This window comes from Numida meleagris, chromosome 1 (genome assembly GCF_002078875.1).
Source record: "Numida meleagris isolate 19003 breed g44 Domestic line chromosome 1, NumMel1.0, whole genome shotgun sequence".
Classification (NCBI taxonomy): Eukaryota; Metazoa; Chordata; class Aves; order Galliformes; family Numididae; genus Numida; species Numida meleagris.
Genome location: NC_034409.1, coordinates 38,731,501 through 38,755,899, shown reverse-complemented (window position 1 = coordinate 38,755,899; position 24,399 = coordinate 38,731,501). Strand labels below are relative to the sequence as shown.

At 43.7% G+C, this 24,399-nt stretch overlaps 1 protein-coding gene across 1 annotated transcript; it reads left to right on the top strand.

Annotated features, from left to right (window-relative positions):
- On the top strand, positions 2,658–19,078 carry E2F7 (E2F transcription factor 7). Its single transcript, XM_021385226.1, has 11 exons — positions 2,658–2,929; positions 4,991–5,159; positions 6,857–7,138; positions 7,778–7,936; positions 9,001–9,138; positions 9,873–10,067; positions 10,713–10,797; positions 11,617–12,115; positions 12,782–13,052; positions 14,206–14,627; positions 15,939–19,078. Exons 1-11 carry the CDS (start codon positions 2,678–2,680, stop codon positions 16,113–16,115), a joined length of 2,649 nt encoding a protein of 882 aa, XP_021240901.1. The 5' UTR covers positions 2,658–2,677; the 3' UTR covers positions 16,116–19,078.

The window sequence follows — 24,399 nt, the reverse complement described above, 5'->3', positions numbered from 1 at the left end:
CGGGGCGCGGCGCGCACCTGCCCGAGGCGCTGTCAGCGGGCGCGGGCGGCACTGCGGCTCTGCCCCTCGGGAGACGGCTCCGGGTTCTGCCTCGATGCGGAGTTCAGCGCTCGTCGGGGGCTTCGGCCCCGCTGCCGGCCCCGGGGTGCCGAGCGTCTGCGGGTGTGCCGAGGCAGCGGATCGCGCCGTGCCGCTCGACGTGAGCGGGACCGCCGTTCTCCTCGAGGGCCCCCGGGACGGAGCGCTCAGCGCAGCGGTGCGTCCCTCGGCGCCTCCCGAGCCGGGCCTGGGCCGCTGGCCCCTGCCCGGCCGGCCGGCGCTCCGATGACCGCGTAACGCTCCTTCGCAGACGTGCTTGCTGCTGCGTGCATCCCGGGTTAAACGGGGCGGCCCCTGCGGCCCTCCTGTGCTTTGAACCATCTCTGCTTGGGTCAAGGTGAAGCTCGGCTTTCACCAGCCTGGTTCCTCACCTCAGCGGGCAGTTGTGGCGTTCCAGATGTCAGGGTCTGGGAGGCTGATAGCGGAACGGATGCGTGCATCTCATTTGCGATATCTGCACGAGGACGGACGTTTGAGGTAGGGGAGCCACGGGTTCTCCAGCGGCCTTCACTGCAGTCCCGTTGTCACCAGCCGTGGTGAGCAGAAACATGAGGGGAAAGGGACTTCCTCTGCTGCAGATTAAGTGTTGATTCGCTGCCAGATGGGAACTTGCAAGTTGCCAGCTCTTCCAAGTGCCAGCTCTGTGTGAATATGTATTCCAAGAAGCACTGTCGCCTCTAAATTGACCCCTATTTGTCACAGTTACAGCTGGCTGCTGTTAATTGGAAAAGGAGATACTTATTACCTCGTTTTGGGTTATTCATAGATAGATGTGTGCAGAAATGTTCCATATCAGTGCTCAGGACTCAGCGCATTTGATGGGACAGATTGATCCCCCCAGTGAATGCTGTAGAGCTGCTCCTGGTAAAAACCAGCTGCAGTTGTGCTTTGTGTCTGGACTGGACTTGATGAAATGGTATTTGGAATCACCTGCTTAAATACCTATATTGGCTAGTGATAGCTGAGTTGTTCCTGATAAACAGCGAAACTTGAAAACGTTCTTGGAACCATAGAATCCTTTGAGTTGGAAGAGACATTTAAAGGCCATATAGTTCAATTCCCCTGCAGCGAACAGGGACACCTACAGCAGCATCACATTGCTCAGAGCCCCATTCAGCCTGGCCTTGAGTGTCTCCTCCACGGATGGGATTTCCAGCACCTCTCTGTGCAACCTGTTCAGTGCCTTGCCACCCTTATAGTAAAAATAAAATAAAATAAAAATTATCATATCCAATCTAATTGAGTTTTTGAAACTCAACTCATTTTGATAAAAATTAAATGGTAATGTAGATCTGAAGAAGGCAAATTGCTCTGGCTGTGGCTTTTTTGGAGCTCACAAACACAGCAAACAGCAAGCAGCTGCCATTCTGATTTGTTGTCTAAGAGCAGTTTGCTGTGGTTCCAAGGGCTTTCTTGGAACCACAGCATTTCTCTCCATTCCAGCAAGCTGTCTGGAATCTTTTGGTGATAAGCCATCTGCTTTGCTTTCTTGTGTTCCATTCAAGGTGCGTGCAGTCATTTTAAAGGACTAAATGTAGAAACCAGTGAGCAATATTAGCAACAGCCAAAAAACCCCCACAGTGCCCTGTTTGTAGGAGGCTAAGTAGAATTAAGTGGTAACTGGACTGTCTGAGAGCAGACTGTTGTTCTCTCAGGGCAAAAAGAAGTGCTGTTTCTGGAAGGCCTTCTCTATGCCACCTGATGCATCCCACAAGGACAACAGCGTGTCCTTCTGTCTTCCTCGTTCCTTCAGCCTTCGTGACCTGCTTGCACCCACAGGCTGCAGCGAAACAGTGTCTCCTGTAGCTCAGAAGCTGATCTCTCAGGGCCACTGATGGTTTCTGGAATGAGTTCCTTTAAGCTAGTTGTTGGTCGGCAGTGAGGGTTCTCACAGTAAGGGCAGAGGTAAGAAGTCCAGCCCTCCTATGAGACCTGAAGATGAGAGAAGGTTGGGCTGCAGCTGGGGACTGGAGGGAATTGAGCTTCACTTCATTCAAGGAACGACAAAAATTGGCTTACAGATTAGACTTTTCCTTCTGGCAGCTCCCAGCTGTGGTTGAGGAATGCCGTTGTGGAGTTCTTTGTTGTTCTGAGCAGCGGATAGGGTGGCTGCAAAGCTTGCTCCCCTTGCACGTGAAGTTCATTTCAGTGTGATGTTCCTGACAGCCCAAGCTGCATTCCCAGCATGGCTTTTCATTGGAGACTTCTCAAGCAGGACCCTACATTTTCTTGCCAAGTATAATGTGACCAATGCATTCTTTCAGTCCAGTTTGGTGATTTATGTTCATGGGCAATGCTGTCTTGTAATAACGCTCAGAACTTAAAAGCACAGTAGGCCAAGTTTGATTGTTTGACCTCAGCTTCGGTAGTTTGGGGTACTGTCTCGTACACTGCCTCCGGTACGCTATCACATAGAATATTTCACTGCTTCCAGTGAACGCAGGAGAACTGCACTAAATACAGTGATGAGTGCCAAGGCATGACTCGCTAAGATTACCTTTGTAAGAACAAATGAAATTGATTGTCAAACTGTTTTCTTTCTTGTTTTTCATAGGAAAACATACTTGATCGATCCAGAATGGCCCCAAAGACTCCCATTAAGAATGATCCGGTTGACTTATCAAAGCAGAAGGGCTGCACCCCGGACAGAAACCCAATGACACCTGTTAAACTCATTGACAGACCTCAGGCTGACCCTTGGACCCCCACTGCTAACCTGAAGATGCTCATTAGTGCTGCTAGCCCCGACATGAGGGACAGGGAAAAGAAGAAAGAGCTCTTCAGGCCTATAGAAAACAGTGAGCAGAACGACATACCTGATTCGCTGCAGGTGAGACTTAGAACAGGTTACCTTACGTTCAGTCACAACTCAGACCTTCTTTTAACGGAGCATTAGTTTTCTTCCACCTGGTCCTTGGCTCTCCTATAGGAAACTGCGGTATTTCAAAACATTCCCAAGGTTGTTTGCCAGTGCAGCTCTACTTGACCAGTGTGAATGTCAAAGACTGAAGGTAGTTGTCTCAGCAGTGTCTGACTTGGTACCACTCAAGAGCCTGAAGACGAGTTGATCTGAGAGGACAGTGAAAGAAGTAGAGCTTATGGTGGTGAAACCAGCACATTTAAGTTCTCCTGAAGCTATTTTCCAAACTGTATTAGAAAGAAAGCTGCCAGATCATTTTTAAACAGACGCCCTGCTTGGCCACTGTGCTGCCATTTTCAAAAGCAGATGGACTACGGTGTGTGCATATTTTTTCCCCATGCTTTTGCAGTCTTCTACCTTGTATACCACACCCCCTCAGAGTGATCAGTTAAAACAATTTCCGACCTTGTTACCCCAGCCCCTAACTAACAGATGGTATGGCCAAGTGTCCCGATTTTTACTTGCGGGGACTCAGGCAATGGTGGAGTTGATGCTTTGCTTCAGGAAGTCCATCCATGGACATGGTGGTGTCAGGTCATAATAAGTGGCGTAAGTTTTCTTCCTTCAGACTTGTTTTTTCTCTCCACCCCCACACTGCTTTCCCTCTCCTGCATGATTTGTCACAGAATATCCTTCCGTGGTGATTTCAGAGAGGAAGATAGTTATGGAGGCCTCCTACTGAGAAACGTCATTTGATAGGTACAGGTCATGCTACAAGCGTAGCTTTTACAGCATCTATGGTGACTGGAGAATTCTCCAGTTTAGACAAGTCATAGAGGAGCAAACAGTTCTCTAAAGATATTTCCTAACACAATTTCCAATAAGTAAAGATAGTTGAACCTGCTTTAGCAGAGGGGTTGGACTAGATGACCTCCAGAGGTCCCTTCCAACCCTTATGATCCTGTGTGATTCTGTGATTAATAGTTCATTGTTACCACTCCAAGCCAGTTAGAACTGAAGAGCATGTTGAGGTCATACAGCATTTTTAGAGTGGCTACTTTAAAGAGTTCCCAAATTAGGTAATAGAACCTACAATTAATACATTTATCCACACAAAGTGTTAGCTTAGAAAATATGTGAAATTGTTACTGTGAGAGCGTATAAAGAATATTGCTATTTCCTTACCATATAAAACTCTGCTCTTTTCACTTAGTCATAGTCAGCAAAGGACAACTAAGACCACACAAAAAGGAAATGTTGGCTTCAACAGCTTTCAAATTCTTTTTACTGGAGAGAGATTTTCCATTTTTTTTTTTTTTAAACAGAAGTAAACCTCCAGTATTACCAGTGCAAAAACATCCTCCATCATTCTCATTTTCTGCAACTTGTGTAATAAACATACCTCTTCATACCTTTTTGCCATCACAGTGGTGTTTTTATTTTTCTCCTGCAGGGACTGAAAGACCAAGTTCAGACCAGCATACAAAGTTCCCTTACACTAACAGCTTGACTATTTTTAAGGCTCAGAGCCTGGGTAGTGCCTTTCATAGCCTCTTTGTATCATACTTTGCCTTTCCCCACACCAGCCAGCCCAGTTCCTTAAAGCTGGCCACTGTGAAGGGCAGTAAAATCTCTTGAAAGTGGTTTTGCAGGAGCTCTTTGATGGTTTGTTCATCTTCTGGCTTATTATATCCAGAGGTGTTAGAGGAAATATTCCTCTTCCTCTCTCAAACAGAAGTATTCCTTCCAAGTGAGTTCTTATCCGCTTGTTTAGCGTTTCTTATGTTTTGTTTGTTTGTGCACAACCATTATTCCATGAACTTGCAGATAGGAGTTTTTCATTACAGGTCTTGTGTGTTGGACACTGGATTACAGAGCATCCAAGCAGAAGTGTGTCACACAAGTGCTCTGCTCTTGCAAGAAGCCCATGTTAGAAAGCGTGAATATTGCTGTCATCTGAAATATACCTTTTTTGACTATGCCTTATTTCTAAACACCTTCACTAAAGGCTTAACATTTATGTTTTAACAGTATGATATGGTAGACGACGGCACGGTTGATGAATTTGAAAAGCAAAGGCCCAGCAGAAAACAGAAAAGCTTAGGACTCTTGTGCCAAAAGTTTCTAGCTCGCTATCCAAGTTATCCATTATCAACAGAAAAAACTACCATTTCTTTGGATGAAGTGGCTTCAATTCTTGGTATGTATGCCTGCAAAAATGGGGTAAATGATCACCTGGGGTAACCTTACAGAATGGCCTTGAGAAGGCCATTCTTGGTACTGAATATTCAAAGTCTGCCTTTCCTTGCATCCAGGTACTCTTCTAAACATACTAATCAAGAGCTAGAAATGCCTAATATTTCAAAGAGTCTGTTTTGAAATCTGCTTTCTGGCAGTTCTTCTTACTAAACAGATCAGTCCTCCAGCTGTCTACCAATGCTGTTGCTTTCTTAAATTTTCAATGTGCTGAACATTGAAGCAATTGTGAAAGTCACGAGCCCTTCGTAGGAAGACTAATAAACAACAGTTTATGTCAAAATGGAAACTTTAGGGAAACAATTGCAAACAAGTAGGTGTAGGAAATCAATTGGGAAATCAATACTTCTTCTTGACTAAGTAACGTACCTGACATACCGTCCATTGTTCATCAGAGTTTTCTTAGCTTTAAATATTGTCTTGTGAAGACAGGTTACCAGGAGACCTGCAAAAGTAGAATGAGAAAATGTGTTGTATTGAGATAGTGAGACTGCAGCAAAAGGTCTGTTTTCTGGGTCTTATTTTCAGGTTTGGTATTAGTTAAAAATTAATGAAATTTCTGAGAAAAGCAATAGGACTTGGGAGAGAGGACTCAAGGCACATCAGTAACAAAAGGATCCGGGTCTGTCGGAGAAGTTGTCTCTTAAATAGAAAGGGCTGTAAAAAGTCATCTTTAAATAGATACCTTATCTACATTTAGAGTGTGGCTGTTTAACAGAAAAGAAGTAGCAAGAATGAAATGCGTGTAGCACTCTGCTTATCTGGAGTATCTTTCACTCCAAGACGTCCACACACTTGGAAATACTCATGAATTGCTTAATATCCATTTGAGGCTGAAAGTGTTATCTATATTATGCAGAAGGGTAAACAGGTGCATCAAGGCCTTGCCTTCTGCAGAGAAGTCTTTCAAAACCTTTGCCTTTGGCTAGCACATGTTGTGTTCAGCTGATGGTAACAGTTACGGGATTTCAGGTGCAGCTGCTGCCACTAGCATATTGTGCACTGTGTGGGATGTAACAGCCACGCTTCAAACAGCACTGGAGAGCAGTACCTGGGAGAGCAAGTAGAGCCAGCAGCTGCTTCATATACATTCCCCAGTTTTGCTCGCATCAGTCAGGCTGAACCCTAATTGGTATAACCTGGCCTTCACTGAAGACTTCAGTTTCTGCTGAGGATGTAAGATTTTTATCTTTTATCTACCCTGTGTCAGTGCTGGGCTCAGACCCTTTCCTGCCCTTTCTGACACACGTGCTTTTAGGCAGGTCTATGCCTGAGCTCCAGCGCTCTGCAAAGAAGGGCCAGAGTGCTCTGCAAACCTTAGGACAGTGTCGGTAAGTCTGAGTGAAGCAGAACAATCTGCAGCAAGTTCATCTAAACAGTGCCAATGTTTCAAGATGAAGCTATGGCTGATGCTCAGCTGTATCTGCTGAGCAGACAGAAGGCATCATACCACAGTCATGCATCGGTTTTAATCCTGCAGATTTGGGTGGGTCTAATGTAATATGTTCAGGAGAACAAGTGAAAGATGCTTTGTGAATACTCAGCGTAGAGAACAGCCTGTTCTTTGTTCAGCTTCTGCTGAAGAGCATGTTAAAACTAGGCAAGCGTCAATGTCCCTTTTATTTTCCCCTCTTAAAACAGGAGTCGGCCGGAGACGAATTTATGATATAGTGAATGTGCTGGAGTCGTTGCACTTGGTTAGCCGCGTGGCCAAGAACCAGTACTGTTGGCACGGGCGGCACAACCTAAGTCAGACTCTGAAAACGCTTCAGGAAGCAGGAGAGCTGCAATATGGAGAGCTGGTGACCTCCCAGTACAAGGAACAAGACACGGAGTACAAATCTGGAGAGCAGAAAAAGGAAACAGTGCCAGACTCACAGGACAGACCGTTACTTGACTTTGTAGAACCCGATTGCACATCGGGTAAGATAACTAAGGCGTGTGATGTGAGATACAGATACATGTCTCTTTCTCCTTTTTACTGTGTGGCTTTTTCCTTTGCTATGCTTCTAAATTAAGTGGCAAAAAATTACTCTTTGCAAAAAGGTGGCGAATTCACTGTGTAGGTGACGGAATTCATCCTCCTGTCCTGCCCCTAGCACTGGTGTCAGGACAGATTTCTCTTTTTTCCTCTGGACTGGCAGGAACTTCTACAAGATGTTCCATTCCTTCTTTCGCCACCCATACCTGACAATAAATGCATTGTTTTGACAGAAGGTGCCATATTCCATTTGCCCATCATTTACACGTTCTCCATATAATGCATAGTGTTTAAGTTCTAAAGTCCCTTAAAATGATAATTGCACAAAACTGTGTAACACAGTGGAGAATCGGCTTTGGAATCTGTCTTTCTAAGGGCTATTTCTGTAAGCTTCAATTTTTATTGCCTTTTGAAGAGAGGCTTCTGTCTGCATTACTCGGTTATTTTCTGCCTTTCAAAAGATTTCTGCTTCCCGACAAGAAAATACTTTACTCCTTTTATGTGTGAGAAACCTACTTATTAGTTTTCTGGCTGTGATGGATGACATATGCTAAGAGGCTTGGGTGTTGTTTGTAACACAGCATCTGCAAACAGCAGAAAGGACAAGTCCTTGCGGATTATGAGCCAAAAGTTTGTCATGCTGTTCCTTGTCTCCAAGACCAAGATAGTCACTCTGGACATCGCAGCGAAGATATTGATAGAAGAAAACCAGGATACAGTGGACTACAGCAAGTTTAAAAGTAAGCTGGCTATTGAGAGACAAATCAGGCAGTGAGTAGGGAGAAGAGGGGCACGTTTGGGCTGACACTTGTAGGTAATAGCAAGAGCAGGTCAGGTATCTTATGCCGAAATATGGTTTGGATTTTTTTTTTGCTTGGCAACAGTAGTTTCTCTAAATAGAAAAAAAAAAATTTTTTTTTTTTTTTTTTGATTGGAAACAGTAGTTTCTCTAAATAGACCTTGGGGTGAGAAGCATCAATTTAACAATCATCTTTAAGTTTTAGCTTCAGAATGTAGGAATATTGGGTTTCTGGATTTAATTGTTTATACATTATTTCTTCTTGCTTTCTGAATGACTGAATGTGTTTCAGGACTTACTGAAATGTTTTGTTGAATTTAATAGCATTGGTGTTTTCTCTGCAGAAGTTTGTTACTTCTCCTTTTCACCCTAGAAGTCTTTCACAGCTGGGTAGCATAGTTTCGTTCTCAGTTAGTGGGGTTTGGTTCTTAGATCTGTTGGACCACGTGACAAAAACAGCATTAGCAAATCATTTTGCACTTTTAAAATGAAGTACCACTACTTCAGTCTTAAAATGTTATTCCAGATGCTAGGAGAGATGTAAGAATTTTAGCTGAGCAATGGATATGTGTACCATATCCAGCTCAAAAACGTTGTTTATTGGAGTCACAGGTTTTCTCGGAGCATTTCATTTTTGAGATTGTAAATATGTGATCAACTGTGCACATTGACAAGCTTCTTGCTTCTGTGTGCTTGCTTTTTCCCTTTATGGAGGTTGCCGCCTTTTCTGGTCATCCGATGATGTAGTCACTCCCTAACTCATTTCCATCAAAATGAGGTAGGCGGGATGCTCAGCTAAAATGAAATGAGTGATGACAAGCAGGTGGAAGTGGGAGCTGGCATGGCAGCCCTTATGGGAGGCTGCTAGAGTCCATCCCAATTTGATTTTAACTTGTCTCATCTGTGAAATCTATGATGATGCTCTGGAATGGAACTACTACACAAATATGTACTGTATTCATTGTACATGTGACTGTCTTGACTATTTTTGTTCTTTCCTGTTAGCAAAGGTACGAAGGCTGTATGATATCGCCAATGTTCTTACCAGCCTATGCTTGATAAAGAAAGTTCATGTCACAGAGGAACGAGGCCGCAAGCCAGCTTTCAAATGGATTGGGCCTGTGGAATTCCGTGGAAAGACCGGTAAATTGTGTAGCTCTCTCCTCTTTTCTTTGATGTTTGTTTCCAGATTACATAAGGTTGTTTTCTGCGTGTGAAGAATGTCGTGACATTCACTGTCTATCCTGTGATTATCAACCACTTACCAGCTCAAAATTTGCCCTCACCAAACTTAACTAACGATGATTAATTAGATAAATTGTAGAACAATGGAAGATTACACCTACATCTCCAAATGTGGTTCCGTGGGTCTTTGGGATTACAACACCTCAGTATTTCTGTCATAACTAGACAATGAGTTATTTTCTTGGTAAGGGAACTTATCATGTGCTTCCTCATGGAGAGGTTTGTAAAGGAGAGGATTGACCAGAGCTCTTGTAAGCTGCTGATTCTTGTCTAGAAGCAAATGTGAGGGAAAGTCTTGTGCTACTGTATTTTCTCTGAGTCAGGCCAGTGCTACAACCAAGTAAAAGCAAAGCATACTTGGCTATAAATGTTAATGATATCTTAGTCCCCTTTCTCTTGCTGGGCATACACGCTGGAGTGTAGCTGCTTTCTGCAGCTACCATGAAACTGAAAAGAGGGCAGCCTTTGTCTTGTTGATCCATGCTTACCCAACTACAATCTACTTACTGCTGTGGGGCTTGGGATGGCATAGGGGTTAGCTCTTCTCCTGTGGCCAAGTTTGGTAACATGGCAGAAGTCTAAATAACGAGCTGTGTTCTTTGAATGACTTGTACAAAACTGTATTCCTTCAGATGAGCCGAGAGTGCTCTGCCCAACATCTGGTCCTCCAGCAGAGGCACAAAGAGGAGCCTGTCCCCCATATCAGATCTGTGCTACTGGAAAGCAGAGGTTCACGCGTCATGCTTCATTTAATGGTGCACAGCCCTGCGAAGGTACCAAAAGGAAGGTCAGCTCTGAGCCCAACAGCCCACGTCGAGAGGGACAAGGTAACTACTAAGGAAGTGTGTTTGTTTGTACACCACAGAATCTGCCCAAATGTGCGCCCACTCCTTAAGGCAGTTGACCAAGTGAAACAACCTAATAAAATATATGTGAGTTGCCTTAGGGAGGTGCCAATACTTCCACTGTCCAGATGATGAGACTTGGATTTTGGGTCTTCCAGGCAAGTGACAAAAGTTAAATGAGCTGAATTGGGGCAACGCTGCTTTGAATCAGCAGCTTGTTTTCTGGTAAATGTTTATGTTCTTTGCCAACTGCAACTATAGTATGGTTTCTTCTGTTAAAGTTTGGCATAGATAAAGAAAGATTATTTGGACACAAAAGCTTGCTTTAATTTATGGCTCTTAATATAGTGGAATTTACTGTAACAATCTAACGGATAGCTCTTAAAAATGAGCAAGCAATTACAGGGCCTTTCACAGGTCCCTGGTATAGGAAATGATGATGTCAAACACCTCTCCAGTGGGACTGAGAATTCTGAGTATCTTGCAGGTTCTGGCTCTAGGTGATTAGTGGACATTATAAAAATGTGCCAGGGGAGAAATACTATAGCCATTATTTCATATGTTCAGTATCAAAATATGCTTGGTAAACCTGCCTCTTACTAACTGAATGCTCCTTTGTTCTTTCAGCTTGCATTGTGAATTCAGATGAATATTGCTCAAAAATGATAAATCTAGCAACTGTCTGCAGGCAGAAAATAGAGGAAGATACTAGGTGAGTTGGTCTTAAAAACTCCTGTCTAGTTTCAGCGTGGTGTTTGCCATGTGTAGTTAAAGTCTGGATTCCATTCACAGGACCAGGATAGAAAGTACTGAGTCTCCTTATTACTATTTCAATTCTGGTAGATCTCAGTATTGCTTGTTTGTTTGGTGGTTTTTTTGTTTGTTTCTCGGGAGATTCACTCTAACATGCAGAAAGCTTTAATGTAGAGCCAGTCAAGGATGTAAGCTGATGCACCTCAAACTCCTTTGTTTATTTGTTCCCCCTACTATGCTATCACAATCTAACTTTACTGCTATGTTAATAAAAAGCTTTCTTCTGTTTAACTACTCGAGCTTATTCACAGCAAGTATATATGCACCTATGTTTGTACCACTGTTGTCCTTTTGCTTCAGTAGTTGGTCTTTTTCTCAGGTGTGTTCATACAGGGCTTTACTGCCCCTTTTGCCATTTTATTTAGGCTGAGCAAATCACAATTCCATGGAAAACCTCTCTTGCCATATTAGCGGATCTTCTCTATATCTATCCCAATTTGAATTCATGTCTGGGTGCCAGGCGTAGCTCCCTCGTGGCCTTTTCTACTCCAGTCAAGTGCAGCTGAAAGCACTATTGTTCTGCCAAGCAATTGATAAGCCTGCTTCAGTATAATTTGATATAATAAATAGTGACCCTCATGGTAAACTGTGTAAAATAAGTGGGGCTTTTTGGTGAATTTTCCATGTTTATGCCCAAGAATGGTAGATAATAGCTTGTAAGGATAAAACATGGGTTTGCTTTTGTACTAAATGTTTTTGTGTTTTTTTTTTTCTTTAGGAGCAAAGCTTGTGCCACAGAAACGATACTCAATGCAGCAAGGAACCCAAGTGTAACCTCACCTTTCTCCCTTCTTCCAGTTCTTGGGGACTCTGATTTTTGTGTTAACCCTTTATCTCAGGCAGCTCTCCCTGTGGTCCAGGCAGATGTGCCAAGCCTTTTGCTGCCAAAAGGGGCCAGCAGCCAAGCTCTGCATCCTTCCAGTGCAGCAGCCTCCACGACAGAAAAAGGAAAACCTCCCTTACTCCCCAGCCAGCCCTTCCTGTGTTTCCCCTCATCATCCTTTTTTATGTTGTGCGGTGGCCTTCAGGAGAGCAGGAGCACAGAGGAGAAGGCCTTGCCCCTAGAAGCTCAGGGTGCTGTACCTCCAGCTCATTGCCAGAAACGCAGCTGCCATCAGTGCGCATCGCCCTCTGCTCCCACCGACGATGAAGAACCAGCTGCTAAAAAGCAGACCGTTGAACAGAGTGATGTCCCTATCTCCCTTGTAGTACCCAAGGTAAAGAAATGGATTTCATTATCAGTTAGGCTTCCTGTTGTTGGGGAAAACTTTTTCCCAGTATAGCGTTTTTAGAAACAAAAAAATCACTCTTGTCATGGATACAAATGCTACCTCGAGCATGTTGATATAATTATGTGAGTGCTGTGTCAGGAAGTATAGGCATTAACTAGGAGATGTTTTTGCAGTACCAGTAGAAAATGGACTGTGATTGCTTTGCATAGTGAAGTGATGATCAGCTGTCCTTTGGAATTGGTGTCCTGATCATTGTCTTCAACAGAACAGGCTGCCAGAGGGGAAGAAATCAGTATGACTCCTTATCTTCCACTCCTTGCTTAGGCTTTCTCAGACAGCAGCGGCATTACTTATTCCACTGAGCCACAGAAAATGTGATTTGTACTTTCTCCCTACTCTCCAGCCTGAGTCCCTCTCACACTCAGTATTGCCCACAGCAGGTTGGTGAGAGAGCAGATAATGGTGAAAGTGAAGTGCATATATTTCCCAGTTCTCTTCGCTACTGATAATAGAGGTCAGGCCCCATACTGATGTTTGAATATATACCATTTGAAACAGGTACATGTTTTGTTCTGTAGCTGAGGAAGGTGTTTCAGACATCATACCGTACTTCAATTTGGACTCCTCATTACCTCTCTTGTTTTTGCTTAGAAGCCTGTTGAGTCGCCTAAGGCAGACTCTACCCCAGCAAGTGGCTGTGCATCTGCTGTACATCTAGAAGCTTTTCATCTTGACCTCTCAAGTCCTGTTGCTCCAGAGACTGCAGACAGAAAGTCTACTAAGCCTTTGGATTCTCAGGAGCAAGAAAAATGGTCTCAGAATAAAGACCCTGATGAACCTTCTCCAAGAAAAGATCACATCTCTAAAGAAAATGCCAGTCAGCCTTTTGCGCCACAGTATCTTTATGTTCAGCCTGCTGCTGGTAAGGACAGACATGAGATCTAGAGGCACTCAAAGCTTTCCAGCTGTTCACTGAGCTGTTCAAACAGGGAGACCTGCAGATAGGTCAGGAAGTCTACAGTTGGCACAAGAAGTGTCAGCAGCTCTCTGTAGTAGTTTAATAGCTCTGAATTCCATATGAATTGTTGCTTTGCTGAAAATGGAGGCATTTTGTTTTTAGGTGCTCAAATGTTACTGGGGATAAATAGTGTGGATTTTGCGTGCATGAATTAAATGTAGCAAAATAAGACACCTAGCTGGCATTCAAAACTGGGGGGAACTGGAAGTCTAGATTTGTCAGTAAGGTGCCAGAATAGTGCAACAGCATTCCCCTAAGGGTGAACTTAGTCATGTACACGCTTTGCACTCTCTTGTCTTATGCCTCAGTGGGATCATGCCACACAAACTGAATCACTGGGAGTGTCCGTGGAGAGAGCAGCTGAAAATACAAAAGGATTTCATGCCCTTGTTTGTGACTGTGCTTGCACGGTTCCAAAGACTGTTTTGTGGGAGCAGCACACATGAGGCAGATTTTCGTGACTACTGCTGTAGTATTTGATTCCCTTGTGGCATAGAATGGGGTCTATGAGCTTTCACTGACGTGGAGCAACTTATAGGATAAAGATGCTCGGTTGGAAAATGTTGATCTTGGAATTTTGGAAGGTCAAACAAACTGGGAACCACTTTCTTTCTGAAAATAGTATTTCAGCAGTTCTAAGGTAAATGAGCATGGGTACATCTGGATGTTTTCTATTTGTATTCTTTCTTGCTGAAACACAGTGCGTATACTTTCATATAGCAGAGAATGGGATTCTTGTTAGTGTAAAGAGTCTGTTTAGCCGAGGTGTACAAAGCTTGTAACTCAAGTTAGAAGCAGAAAATAGCAAGGTGTAGTTGGTGCTTAGTATGAATATAGTGAACAGATGCAGAGAGAGTGAACAGGCAGCAGGGGGGGACGTGGGGGTAGGTAGAAAAAAGGAGCTTGGCTTAACAGCCCCAGTTTTGTTTCTTCCTGGACAGCCTCTCTTTTTCCTTCTTTCTTGTCATACCTCTCTCCTGTTCTATATGAAGTTGTGTTAGCTTAATTCCAATTTGTCAACTGTGTTAATGCCTTGCTGTTTCTCCCTTTCGTTTAGGATTAAGCAGTTTTAATTTCCTGTTCTCTGCAAACCAAGCTCCCAGTGCCATCGGCCTGGCTGCAAGCCAGCTACCTTCTCTGAGCGTCCCCTGTGTCATGGTGCCATCAGCAGCCTTGGCTTCCTTTCCTCTCGTCTGTTCGCCTGCAATTCCTAGCCCTCTTTCTTCAGTTCCCGATGGCTCCTCAGCTGCTGCCTCCATGAATATCAGCATGTCTGGCCTGGCATCAACCACGCCTGTTTTCATAGGCACCACAGCAGTGGTTACTCCAAATGCCTCACCTTCACCGTCAGTGGATCCCCAGCAAAGTGCTCACCCTGCTGCGCACCCGAGACCTGTGCTCGCAAGGTCCTGCAGTGCTGTTAAACTGGACTCCCCTGTGTGTGTGGGGCATCCGGTGACCCTTGTGAAACTGCAGCAGGTAAGCACCAAAGGTGACTGAATGACTGTGAAACTGCAGTTCCAACTCAGTGGGACTGAAGGCAGCTTGTGGTGTGTGCTGGTGCCTGTGCGCCAGAGCAGCAAATTGGCAGGCTGGGACGTGGTGTCATCCGTGTAATTCACATGTCCATCTGTCATGGTGGGAGGGCTTGGGATAGTGTTAAACACATGGCCCAGCATAGGATATGTCATGCTGAGTGGTAAAGCGGCAGGTTTCAAATTCTTAGAGGAATTTTAAAGTCTTAGAAGTCTGACATGAATAGAGGAAGAAAAATGAGTTAGTTTTTGGTTGTTTTCCCAGAGATCTGAGTGCTTTTTTTTTTTTTTCTTCTCAGTTTGATCCTAGCATTCTAAGTGTATCATGCAGGAGCTTAGAAACACATTAGGAAGATGGGAGGATTTTCTGTTATCATTAAAGAGTCAAATGGCCAGAACAGAATGTGCTGGGTTACTTCCTCACCCCTATTCTAATCTCTGCTCACCAAGTAAGGGAAGTTTAATGGCAGCATCCGACAGGACTGAGTGAAAACCACTTGTTGTGGGTTCTGTTGATCATCAAGAAAGATCAACAAATATTTCTGAAACTCTACCATAGTAGTAGATTTTTTGAATATATAAATGAGAAATTCAAAAGTGAATCTGAAGTACGACTGATGAGATAAAATAGTCATGTCACACTGTGTTAGCTGGGTCTGCACAACTATTAGCAGTGACATTTTGGCACTGCTTTAGCTTACATTTTTTTAGTCTGTGATGTGTTTTCCTACCATCTAATGCAAAGACAAATTGAACTTTTGGAAGCTTTACGAATGTTATTTTATGTTTATTTTGTTCAAGCTTTACAAAAAGCCTGTAACAGAGTCAATCTGATTACAGATACCACCATTAGAGGTTACAGTAGAGTGGCACTTAAAGCAGTAGAGGCCTGGGTTTAGTAGACTAATTTTAGATCTGTTTTGTTGCTAGCAAATAACAGAAGTGACTAAAACATTAAGGAGGGGAAAGAGCCATTTGAGCTAGATGACAAGACTGGCGTAAGAATAAATATGAACTAGTTGTGAATATACTTAAGTTGAAAATGAGTTAAAGGCTTTCAGCTTCCCAGCAGTGATGTACCGGCAGGCAGCCCACTGCTTTTCATGTGGAGCTCCTGAATGTATTGTGTGACATAGTTCCCTGTACTAGCACAGGATGCAGTGTTTCTTGCAAATAGAAGAGAGCTTGTAGGCATGCTTGCGTGTAGACTTTGATAAAACACTACTGAATTACCTTGGTTCTGTTTCACAAATAGCCTTCGTCAACTCCTGTCACTCCCAAGAGCGTTCGTCCTGCACGTCACGAGGCATTCTTCAAAACTCCTGGAAGTCTTGGAGATCCTGGTGCATGGAAAAGAAGTGAAGGCAACCAGACCAGAAATGCCAGCTCTGTGCAGAGAAGACTAGAAATCTCTAGTACCAGCACTGACTAACTCCAGGCATTGCAAAGGTTGGGCAGATTGTCCTAGGACATGGTATTTGTTACAAGAGAACAAGCTCTTAATCTGACAAGAGGAGCATGTTGACATGTCATCCCTTTTGGTATGCTTCCCCACTATCTATTCACCCCCCAGTTCTGTTAACCTTCTCCACAAATCATACTCGGTAGCAAAAACCTTTTACTTAATTGTTCCTTCAGTACTGATCTGAATTCAGATGCTGTAGTTCACATAACCTTGTGGGCATCAAACTTTATTTGTGGTTTTAATCTGGAAAACTCTTTATTGTTGTGAGGAGATGCAAAGAGATTTCCTTGGAGTCCCCATGGGTTCTTTGCTCATGGTTTTAAGTGAGACATCTAGCACTTATCTGGGGTAAGCAATTTTTTTAACATTGTTGTCTGCTTACCCTGAGTAAATCTGTGGTGAAATTGATGAACTAAAACAATCTGCCAAACCCTGCCTCTGCAGTACAGCCTCTTGCTATTTATTTGGTACATTAGAGTGGGAGCTTCAGAGTAGCAGATTTTCTCAGGGTAGGATTACTTGAATGTCAGTCAATTGTTGTACAATTTGCCCAGCACTTGTGGTTAGGAAAACTAATAACACCGTATGATTGAATGTATACATTTGAAAAATATTAAGACCAAAATAACTGTGAATGTTAACATTTTTATGGTTACGTCAATGAACTGCATTATTCCTTGTGTTTCTTTCTCCTAATCTGAGCAAAAGGTACAAGGTTGATGTGAAGAATACAAAGCCTGATTCTTTAAATAAGTTTGACAAAGTCATTTGAGAGTGTCAAGCCACCAGGAGAGCTGTGCTAAGATTTCATTTCCCATGCAATATATGTTCTAGACTTCATGACGAAGGGACGCTGGTAATTCAGTAACCACGCTATGAGATTCAGTTTAACCTGAGTCTCCTTAAGTGCCTTCTTAGAGGTTTACTTCAATCTGTACCCCTTAAGTAGATCTTAAGTGCCTATCTGTTCACTTCTGGGAATTTTGTAACCAGTTAATAGTGTGTTTGAATGTACTTGGAAGATGAGGGAGATTTTATCTTTTGGCACATATCTGTCTAAACCACAGAAGAGGCTAAGAAAGAATGGGAGTCAGACTTTGGAAGTGGGAGAAAATTGTGTTCCTTATGAGAAGATAAGGAGGAAGAAAAGGGCGTGTATAACACTTAACATTCAGGGTCCTCAAATAATGAGTGGTGCTATTAATAATATAGGACATAATTTTAAGGGTTAATACTCTTATGGTTGGGTATGTTCTTTACTGGTGTAGCAATCTGCCATGAAATTTGTGCAGTTTCCTTTTTAAAAGACAGAAAATATTGCTGTTGACTTCGTGTTACTCTGGATTTTTAGCAAACATAAGGCCAACATCATCAGCTCTTCCCTCATGAGTAGTAACTTTGATTGTAACTGATTGGTACGGATTTTCCAAGGGTAGACTGATGTGCTACTTGGTCAAGGCTAGGATTTTATGTGGGAGGTGGGAATTTGATGAGGATTTTTATTTTTATAATAAAATGTATGATAAAAAAATGAATTTAAGAAAAAAAAATTAGCAAAACTGGGAATTGAGTTAATGCGGCCTTATCTTAGAGTAAACCAGTAACAGCCTTATAAGGAGAGCTGGTTAGCCCTCATTGAGAGGAAATCTCTACAGTGGAATTATCATAGGAAATTTCAGGGATGGTAAGAAGAAATCTTCAGACTGCTAAATTTTAAGTTGTTTTTTTCTTGTTTTTTGTGTTTTTTTTTTAAATCACACTACAATTGTGAAAGTTTACAATTTTTGCTTCTGAATTATTTCTTCTTATACACCCACTTGTATTTATTTCATTTTGAAAAGTTACATGCAGTGGGCACGGTGCTGCCATTGCACTTGTGCTAACCTATAGGTATTGCTGTTCTGGCTGGAAAGAGGCTGCCGTGGTTCTGGTTGACATCACGGATGTCGATTCTCCAAACCTTGTCTTTTCCTCTCCAGCATGGTGCAGCCTTTGAATGAAATGGCAGCTGGCAGCAGAGGGGAGCGCTGGGGTCAAGTATTGACTCTAGCCGGAGCACGATGGTGATGTCTGCCTTGTGTTATAGTCTGTGTCATAGCATACTTGAAAATGCAGGGATTGAAAATGTATCTTCCATTTCCAATTTCTGCTTCTACTTTTGAGTTTCTGTAAATACAGCAGGCCTGGAAATGAGAATCAACTCCCTCACAGTCAAAGCTGTTTGATGGGTTGTGGCTGTAAAAGCAAATTTGGGGCTGGGAGCAGAAGGGGGTTTCCGTCCTGTTCTGGTTTTGTCTGTGCAAAACTATCACTGAAGTAGGTGGAGGGACGGATGGAGCAGCAGCACTGAGGCATTTGGGTGACAATGGGGACAGTGCTGCTTGCAGCTGACTGGCAAGGCAGAGGGGTGGGTAGTCATGAGGGAATGAGTTTGTTTTCTGTCTTTGCCTTCACTGAAAGCAAACAAGTAAATTAAACTACTAACAATTCACCAGCAAAGTAGCTTTGGAAAAGCAGAATTTGTACTCACACTGAGGAAAAGTGCATACCTATGATGTTCTGCAGGGTTTGTAAAACCTTTCTGTTCCAAAACAGTTGTTAGGGAGGGTGAATGTGTAACTTATACTTGAATCTACCTGCCACGTTTACATTTCTGATTATCTTTTGTAAATTGGTGCTATTTCTGTATTTAAAAAGCGGTATTTTTAATGTAAAGCTGCTTCCAGTTTGTATCTTTGCACTGCTAGTTTAATATAGATATTAATTTTATTGCTGCTTATAGCTGTCCTGCTTTTCCTGCTCTCTAGCAATCTTTCTAGCTGTTTGCATATAGCTTTACTCCAATCACACCGTTGGGATGATTTTTTTTTAAATCCTATCTTTTAGCAAAATATTAAACTTTTACAGAATAAAAATGGAACTAAGAACAAGTCTGAGGCTGTGATGTCAGTATGGAGAGCATCCTTTAAAATAAATAACCGTCCACCATGCATTCAAATTAGCACTGTTGAATCTGAACACCAAATAAGTAACAGGATGACAGCTTACTTCAACTGCTTTAGCATGCAGCTATTTTACTGTGCTGTTGCAGCCGCCAGGACCAGTGCGATGTAAACTGGCTAATAAAGTCCTGGAGCTCCCAGGGCCATGCTCCTAGGTCCAGAACCAAGTGAAGTGCCCTCAAGCTCTTCTCCTGTAACATGGGGGAGATGTTCTGGGTCTGGCTTCTGTTGTTCAGAAGCTGTAGCAGGCTGTCTAAATATGTGCCTAGGGCCTGTCACCTTCATGCCACCTGCCATGAAAGGTTCAAGCCTGTGCCCATGTGTAGGAGTTTCCCAGGAGAAGAGAGGCCTGGGTCTGGGCTGTGGGCACTGTCCCCTGGGGCTGTCAGCACCACAGGGGAAATGTCCCACTACCAGGACACCTCAGGGCTCCATTAAAATCAGGAACTGTTTCACTATTGATTTCATCAAGTCCTGTGTTGCTTTCCCCCAGTAATTAAAGAGATGTGAGTTAATGCCACTGAGAACTGGCTGCAAGATGCCTATGAGTTATGACTGGCTGAGCTCCTCAGAAGTCGTTTTTTAAAATGAAAACTCAGCAGCTCGCTCAATATTGTTTGGCTTATTTCTGACCTGTGACTCCACCAATATTAACTTTCCCTTTCCACTGACAGGAAAGATTATAAATTAATAAGATTAAATATGGGATGAGGAATGCTAACAGACCCAGCCCTGCCCCAAGCCCCTCTTGTGAGGCCATGGCTGTAGTTTCCTTGGCAAAGATCAGGGCTGTAGCTTCAAGTAGTTCTCATCCTCGTCAGTGTGCCCTTTTGAAGTAAAAAATAATTAGAGGGGAACATTAAGCACCCTCTGATTTAGTTCTCTCTGTAAAAAGGGAAAATTAAAAGCTGTAGCATTGTGGATGAAAGTCCTAGTGCCCCGTGGCCTGGGCTGCGCAGCCAGGGCCAGCTGGGAGACCAAAATCAGCCCACGGTGCTGAAGGTGTTGCACACTGCCAGCAAGCAAGGCTTTGATCTTGGGCAGCAATCAACCCCTGCCCTAGGGCTCAGCCGCCCCTTGTTTGGGTAAGGTGGAAGAGGCACCCATGTGTCTTTGTGGAGTAGGAAAACCAGCGCAATAAAAGCCACAGGAAAAATCTAACAAAGATGGGTTTGGGGGAAAATTACAGAGGTTACCTGGGGGCTGATTGCCAGCACTGGGGTTAAGCCAGAGATCTCCTGCAAGCACATTTGCTGTGGCATTCAGGGGCGGAAAGCCAAAGGGAAGTCTGCAAAACAGCTGCATGATGAGCTCTGCAGGGATGAGACTGCAGGGCCAAGCATCGCGTGGCATGGGGCAGGCTGGGCACAGAGAGCAGGGCTTCACCCTGCTGTCTGTGATCCTTTGAGAAGATCTCCGTGGCAAGGAACATTAGTGTCCAGGTTCTTTCCAAGTTCATTGGCTGCACCAGCAACGCAACAAGAATTTCAGCTGTTTTTCAAGAGGTTTCCCCAAGACCTCCTCGGTGATGAAATGAAACCCAAGAGTTTCAGTCAGCACTACGTCAAGCTGCAAAATCCTTGGACCTTTCCCTGCTCCACTAGGAACACACAGCAATTCTGCTGGTGAGTAGGCAAAAACCTGCATTTCTGCTTTGCAAGATGCCGTGATGTCCAAGTCTGATACTGCAGGACCTCCCAGGGAAAGGACAGACCAGCATGATCTGCCTCAGTCAGAGCTTGGGAGTCCTCCATTTTCTGAATCAATAAAGACCTCATTTTCACCCTGCAGGAGAATGCGAGCTGCCAGACGTTCTGCCTTTCCTGCATCTCTGAGTCAATGTGACAGCAGTTTCATTTAATAGATGATATTCCGAATTTAGGTGGGAGGGGAGAATGAAACTTATTTCATTTCTCAACAGTTGTTGTCCTATTGCAGAAATGACAGCGGTAAACCAGTAGTTTACAGACTCACCCCCTGAGTGCGGTGTATTAGTAAAGATGCTGTAAGGAAATCAGACAAATCTGCAACAAACTTAAAACACTGCAATTTAATACATGCCTGCAACACCAGCTGAAATAGTTTGGAGGGGGGTTAATATTTCAGGAGGAAAATGGAAACAAAGCCTAGAAAATAAGATGAAAGAAGAAAGAAAGTTTCTGCTCCACAATAGTAAATCATCCAGAAGGAAAGACCTCCCTTCTTTTGCTATTCAAATTGTTAATGCTGATAAAGTTCCTGTATCTCATTGATAGCCAGCAAGTATGTGGCTTAGTAAAACCACACACCTTTAAAATCTTAGTTAACTGGTAACGGTTTGTTTGTGCTGAAAGCATCCTCCTGTACCTGAAATGCACAGGGAATTTAATGGACATAATGGAGAAGATACTGAAACTCTGGTCAGAGTGTGAATGTAAGAGGGGATTAATGAGGCTAATTTTCCTCCATATGTAAATGTAACTTTCCTCCTGTTTCTAGAGGTGTAATGTCACTGAGGCTTGTGACGTTGCACCCACCCTGCACAGCCCTGAGGATGGAGCTGCCAGGGATGGAGATAAACCAGTGGCCCCGAGCTAAGACGTGGGCTCCTGTCATTACTGCAGCTGTGCTGAAACTGGAAAGTTTGGAAGGTGTTGATGAACAACGTCTCTGCAGATACTTCAGGCTCAAGTGTCAAATGCTTCTTTTCCTGTCTTCCTTTATATCAGCATGGTGCCAGCGTCTCCATTGGACTTGCTCTTGATTTAGGTTGGCTTGAAGGGAGGAAGATCTGTCTCCAGGTTCTGGGTTTACTTCTGCTGGTCCTCTACTGCTTGACTTTGAGCAAATCAATCTTTGACTCCTCTAAAACCAGAACAATTACAATCAGTCAGGCCTATCACCTGGCCTCACAAGGCCTAGTGTGTGGAGATAGTGTACAGGGGGAAAGGGAGAAGGAGAGACAGGGCTGGAGAGAGGGCAGGGACAGCTGTGTTGAGCAGACTTTAAGAAACAGGTGGGCAAGCACGTTCACTGTTTTGAAAATAATGTAGGGCTGTTCTACTCATCTGTGGTTGGGTCTTTACATTATTAGAGGCTGTCCCTAAGGACACATCAGAGCCTGCTAGCCCTGTATAGCATCAGAACTGGCCCTTGTGCTACCACAGTACAAGCCCGATGGTCTTAGGCTGACCTTCTCTTACTATCTGACCGTTATGTGACATTGATTTTTAATTTAAGACTCCTGTTCATGTGTCTTGAGGCTGAAATCACATAGATTGGAGCCCATTATGTTACCAGACATTCACAGAAATGCTTCAAAATTCATTAGATAAAAGATTATTTTAAGAGGCTGAAGAAGAAAAAGCTTTTTCAGTCTTCCCAGCACATACAATTAAAGAGGAAAGAACGTTTCAGATGCAATCAGTGAATATATTTTACTATAATCAGATAACTACATGGTGCCCTGCCAGAGTAACTAGGGCTGGGCTCCAGGAGTCTCTGCAGAGAATAAAAGGATTCACTCAGGCGCCAGCCTCCCTCCTCCCCCAGTTCTGAAGTCTCTCCAGACATTTCTTCAAGCTACTACACGCTGCAAAGTCTTGCATGATCCTAATGAGTTGTTATCTCTGGGAGAAACCAGGAGACAGAAAGTAAGTACCAGTCTGTCAGCTCTTTTGTAGCAAAGCCCTTGCCACTTGTTGTGCTAGGTAAACACGACCATAGCCTGCCTTTGCCTTTTGCAGGATGAGGGGAGTTTAATTAAGGAGAGCAAAATCTCAGGTGTTCATAAACATTCTAAGTCTGTTAAAGCCCAGGAAATCTTGATCTGGGTTATAATTCTGCATAGAAAAAATGTTATTTTTGTAGTTCTGTGCAAAAACAGGTCAGACTTTTGTCCCTTTTAATTTTCAAGGAGGAGTTCTTCATGGCAAAATTAAAAGGCAAAACTGAGATGAAGTAAAAAGAAGCAGTTGGTCATTGAGGTATCTCTGCTGTGGAGCTGCACTGAGGACCATTAAAATGCAATGCTGAAGCCAGTCAAGAGTGGGCAGCTGCTTAGCAAGGGTCCTCTTCAACCCCTATGGCAAAATAGGAAAATAAAAAGAAAGAAAGAAAAAATAGAACTATTTTAGCATTTTCAGTAAAAGGACTGAATGGATTAAGGCAGACAGGAAGGCTGGCCCAGCCTCGCTGATGACACATCTGCAATGACTGCAGCAGAGCTGTCATGCAGGATACATACCCCAGTTCTGTTAACATTTTGAGGCACCACTGAGAATGCTTGCGCAGCTCTTGGCCTCACAGCTCTCAAGGTCATCTGAGCAGAATAGACACTAGGATCCATTCTTCAGGAACATGCTATCATTTTATAAGTTGTAGGCAGCTTGGACAGTCCAGCCCAAGTCATGTTTCTCCCACCTGGCATGGTGCATCCTGCCCTCTGCAAACTCTGACTGTACCCAGCATCACTACCTTATCTCAGCACCATCTCCTACCTCTAAAACCCTCTTCTGTCAGGGCAGGGGAAACAGTGCCCTTCTTGGAGGAAATCCTTTCCTAGAGGAGGTCCACATCCCAATTTCTTCTGCCTTTGCTGCTGCTACCTGTAGCTCAGGGTGCCTGCTCCTCCCAGGTGCCTGATAGCATGTCGTTATTCCCCCTTGCTCAGAGCTGCTGGAAAGTCTCTCTGGCTCAAAGCACTCAAGTGCAGCCCTGGCTACTCTCTGGTACCCAGCTGGCACAGCACACAGAGGCTCAGGGCCATCACAGGGTATGCTTGCATCAGAGCATCACAGTACCCCTGACCTTTCTGGCACGTCCAGTCATACCCAGCACTGCTGCCAATTTATAATCTGGTTCTGGTTTCAAGCTGCCGTCAAGAGCAGCTCCTTCTCCTCCATGATGCACACAGGATTCACTCCTCAGTCTGATGTCAAAACCCACAGCAGTGCAAAGCGTGAGCCCATTCACACCACAGAACATAAACCACAACAAAAAAAAAAAAAAAAAAAAACTGCATGAGTCTCTGCTTCGTATCACAACGTTTCTGCTTTGTAATATCAGTTGTGACACCTGGCTCCCTGTGAATTTTTGTGATGTTATGGGTTCCCTCATTACGATTAACATATTATGTCCTTTCCATGATTCCTCTGACCTCTGTTCCCTGTTTGGTCAGCTTCCCTTAGCGTAACTTAGTGCCCACCTTGCCACAGATTTCCTGCCATGTTCACCTCTCTGAGGCTTGGTAAGAGGCTGCCCACTCTGCA

Coding starts and splice junctions, on each gene's coding strand:
- E2F7 (XM_021385226.1), top strand. CDS start 2,678: ATGGCCCCAAAGACTCCCATTAAGAATGATCCGGTTGACTTATCAAAG. Junction 12,116..12,781: donor TCTCCCTTGTAGTACCCAAG/GTAAAGAAATGG, acceptor GTTTTTGCTTAG/AAGCCTGTTGAGTCGCCTAA. Junction 13,053..14,205: donor TTATGTTCAGCCTGCTGCTG/GTAAGGACAGAC, acceptor CCTTTCGTTTAG/GATTAAGCAGTTTTAATTTC.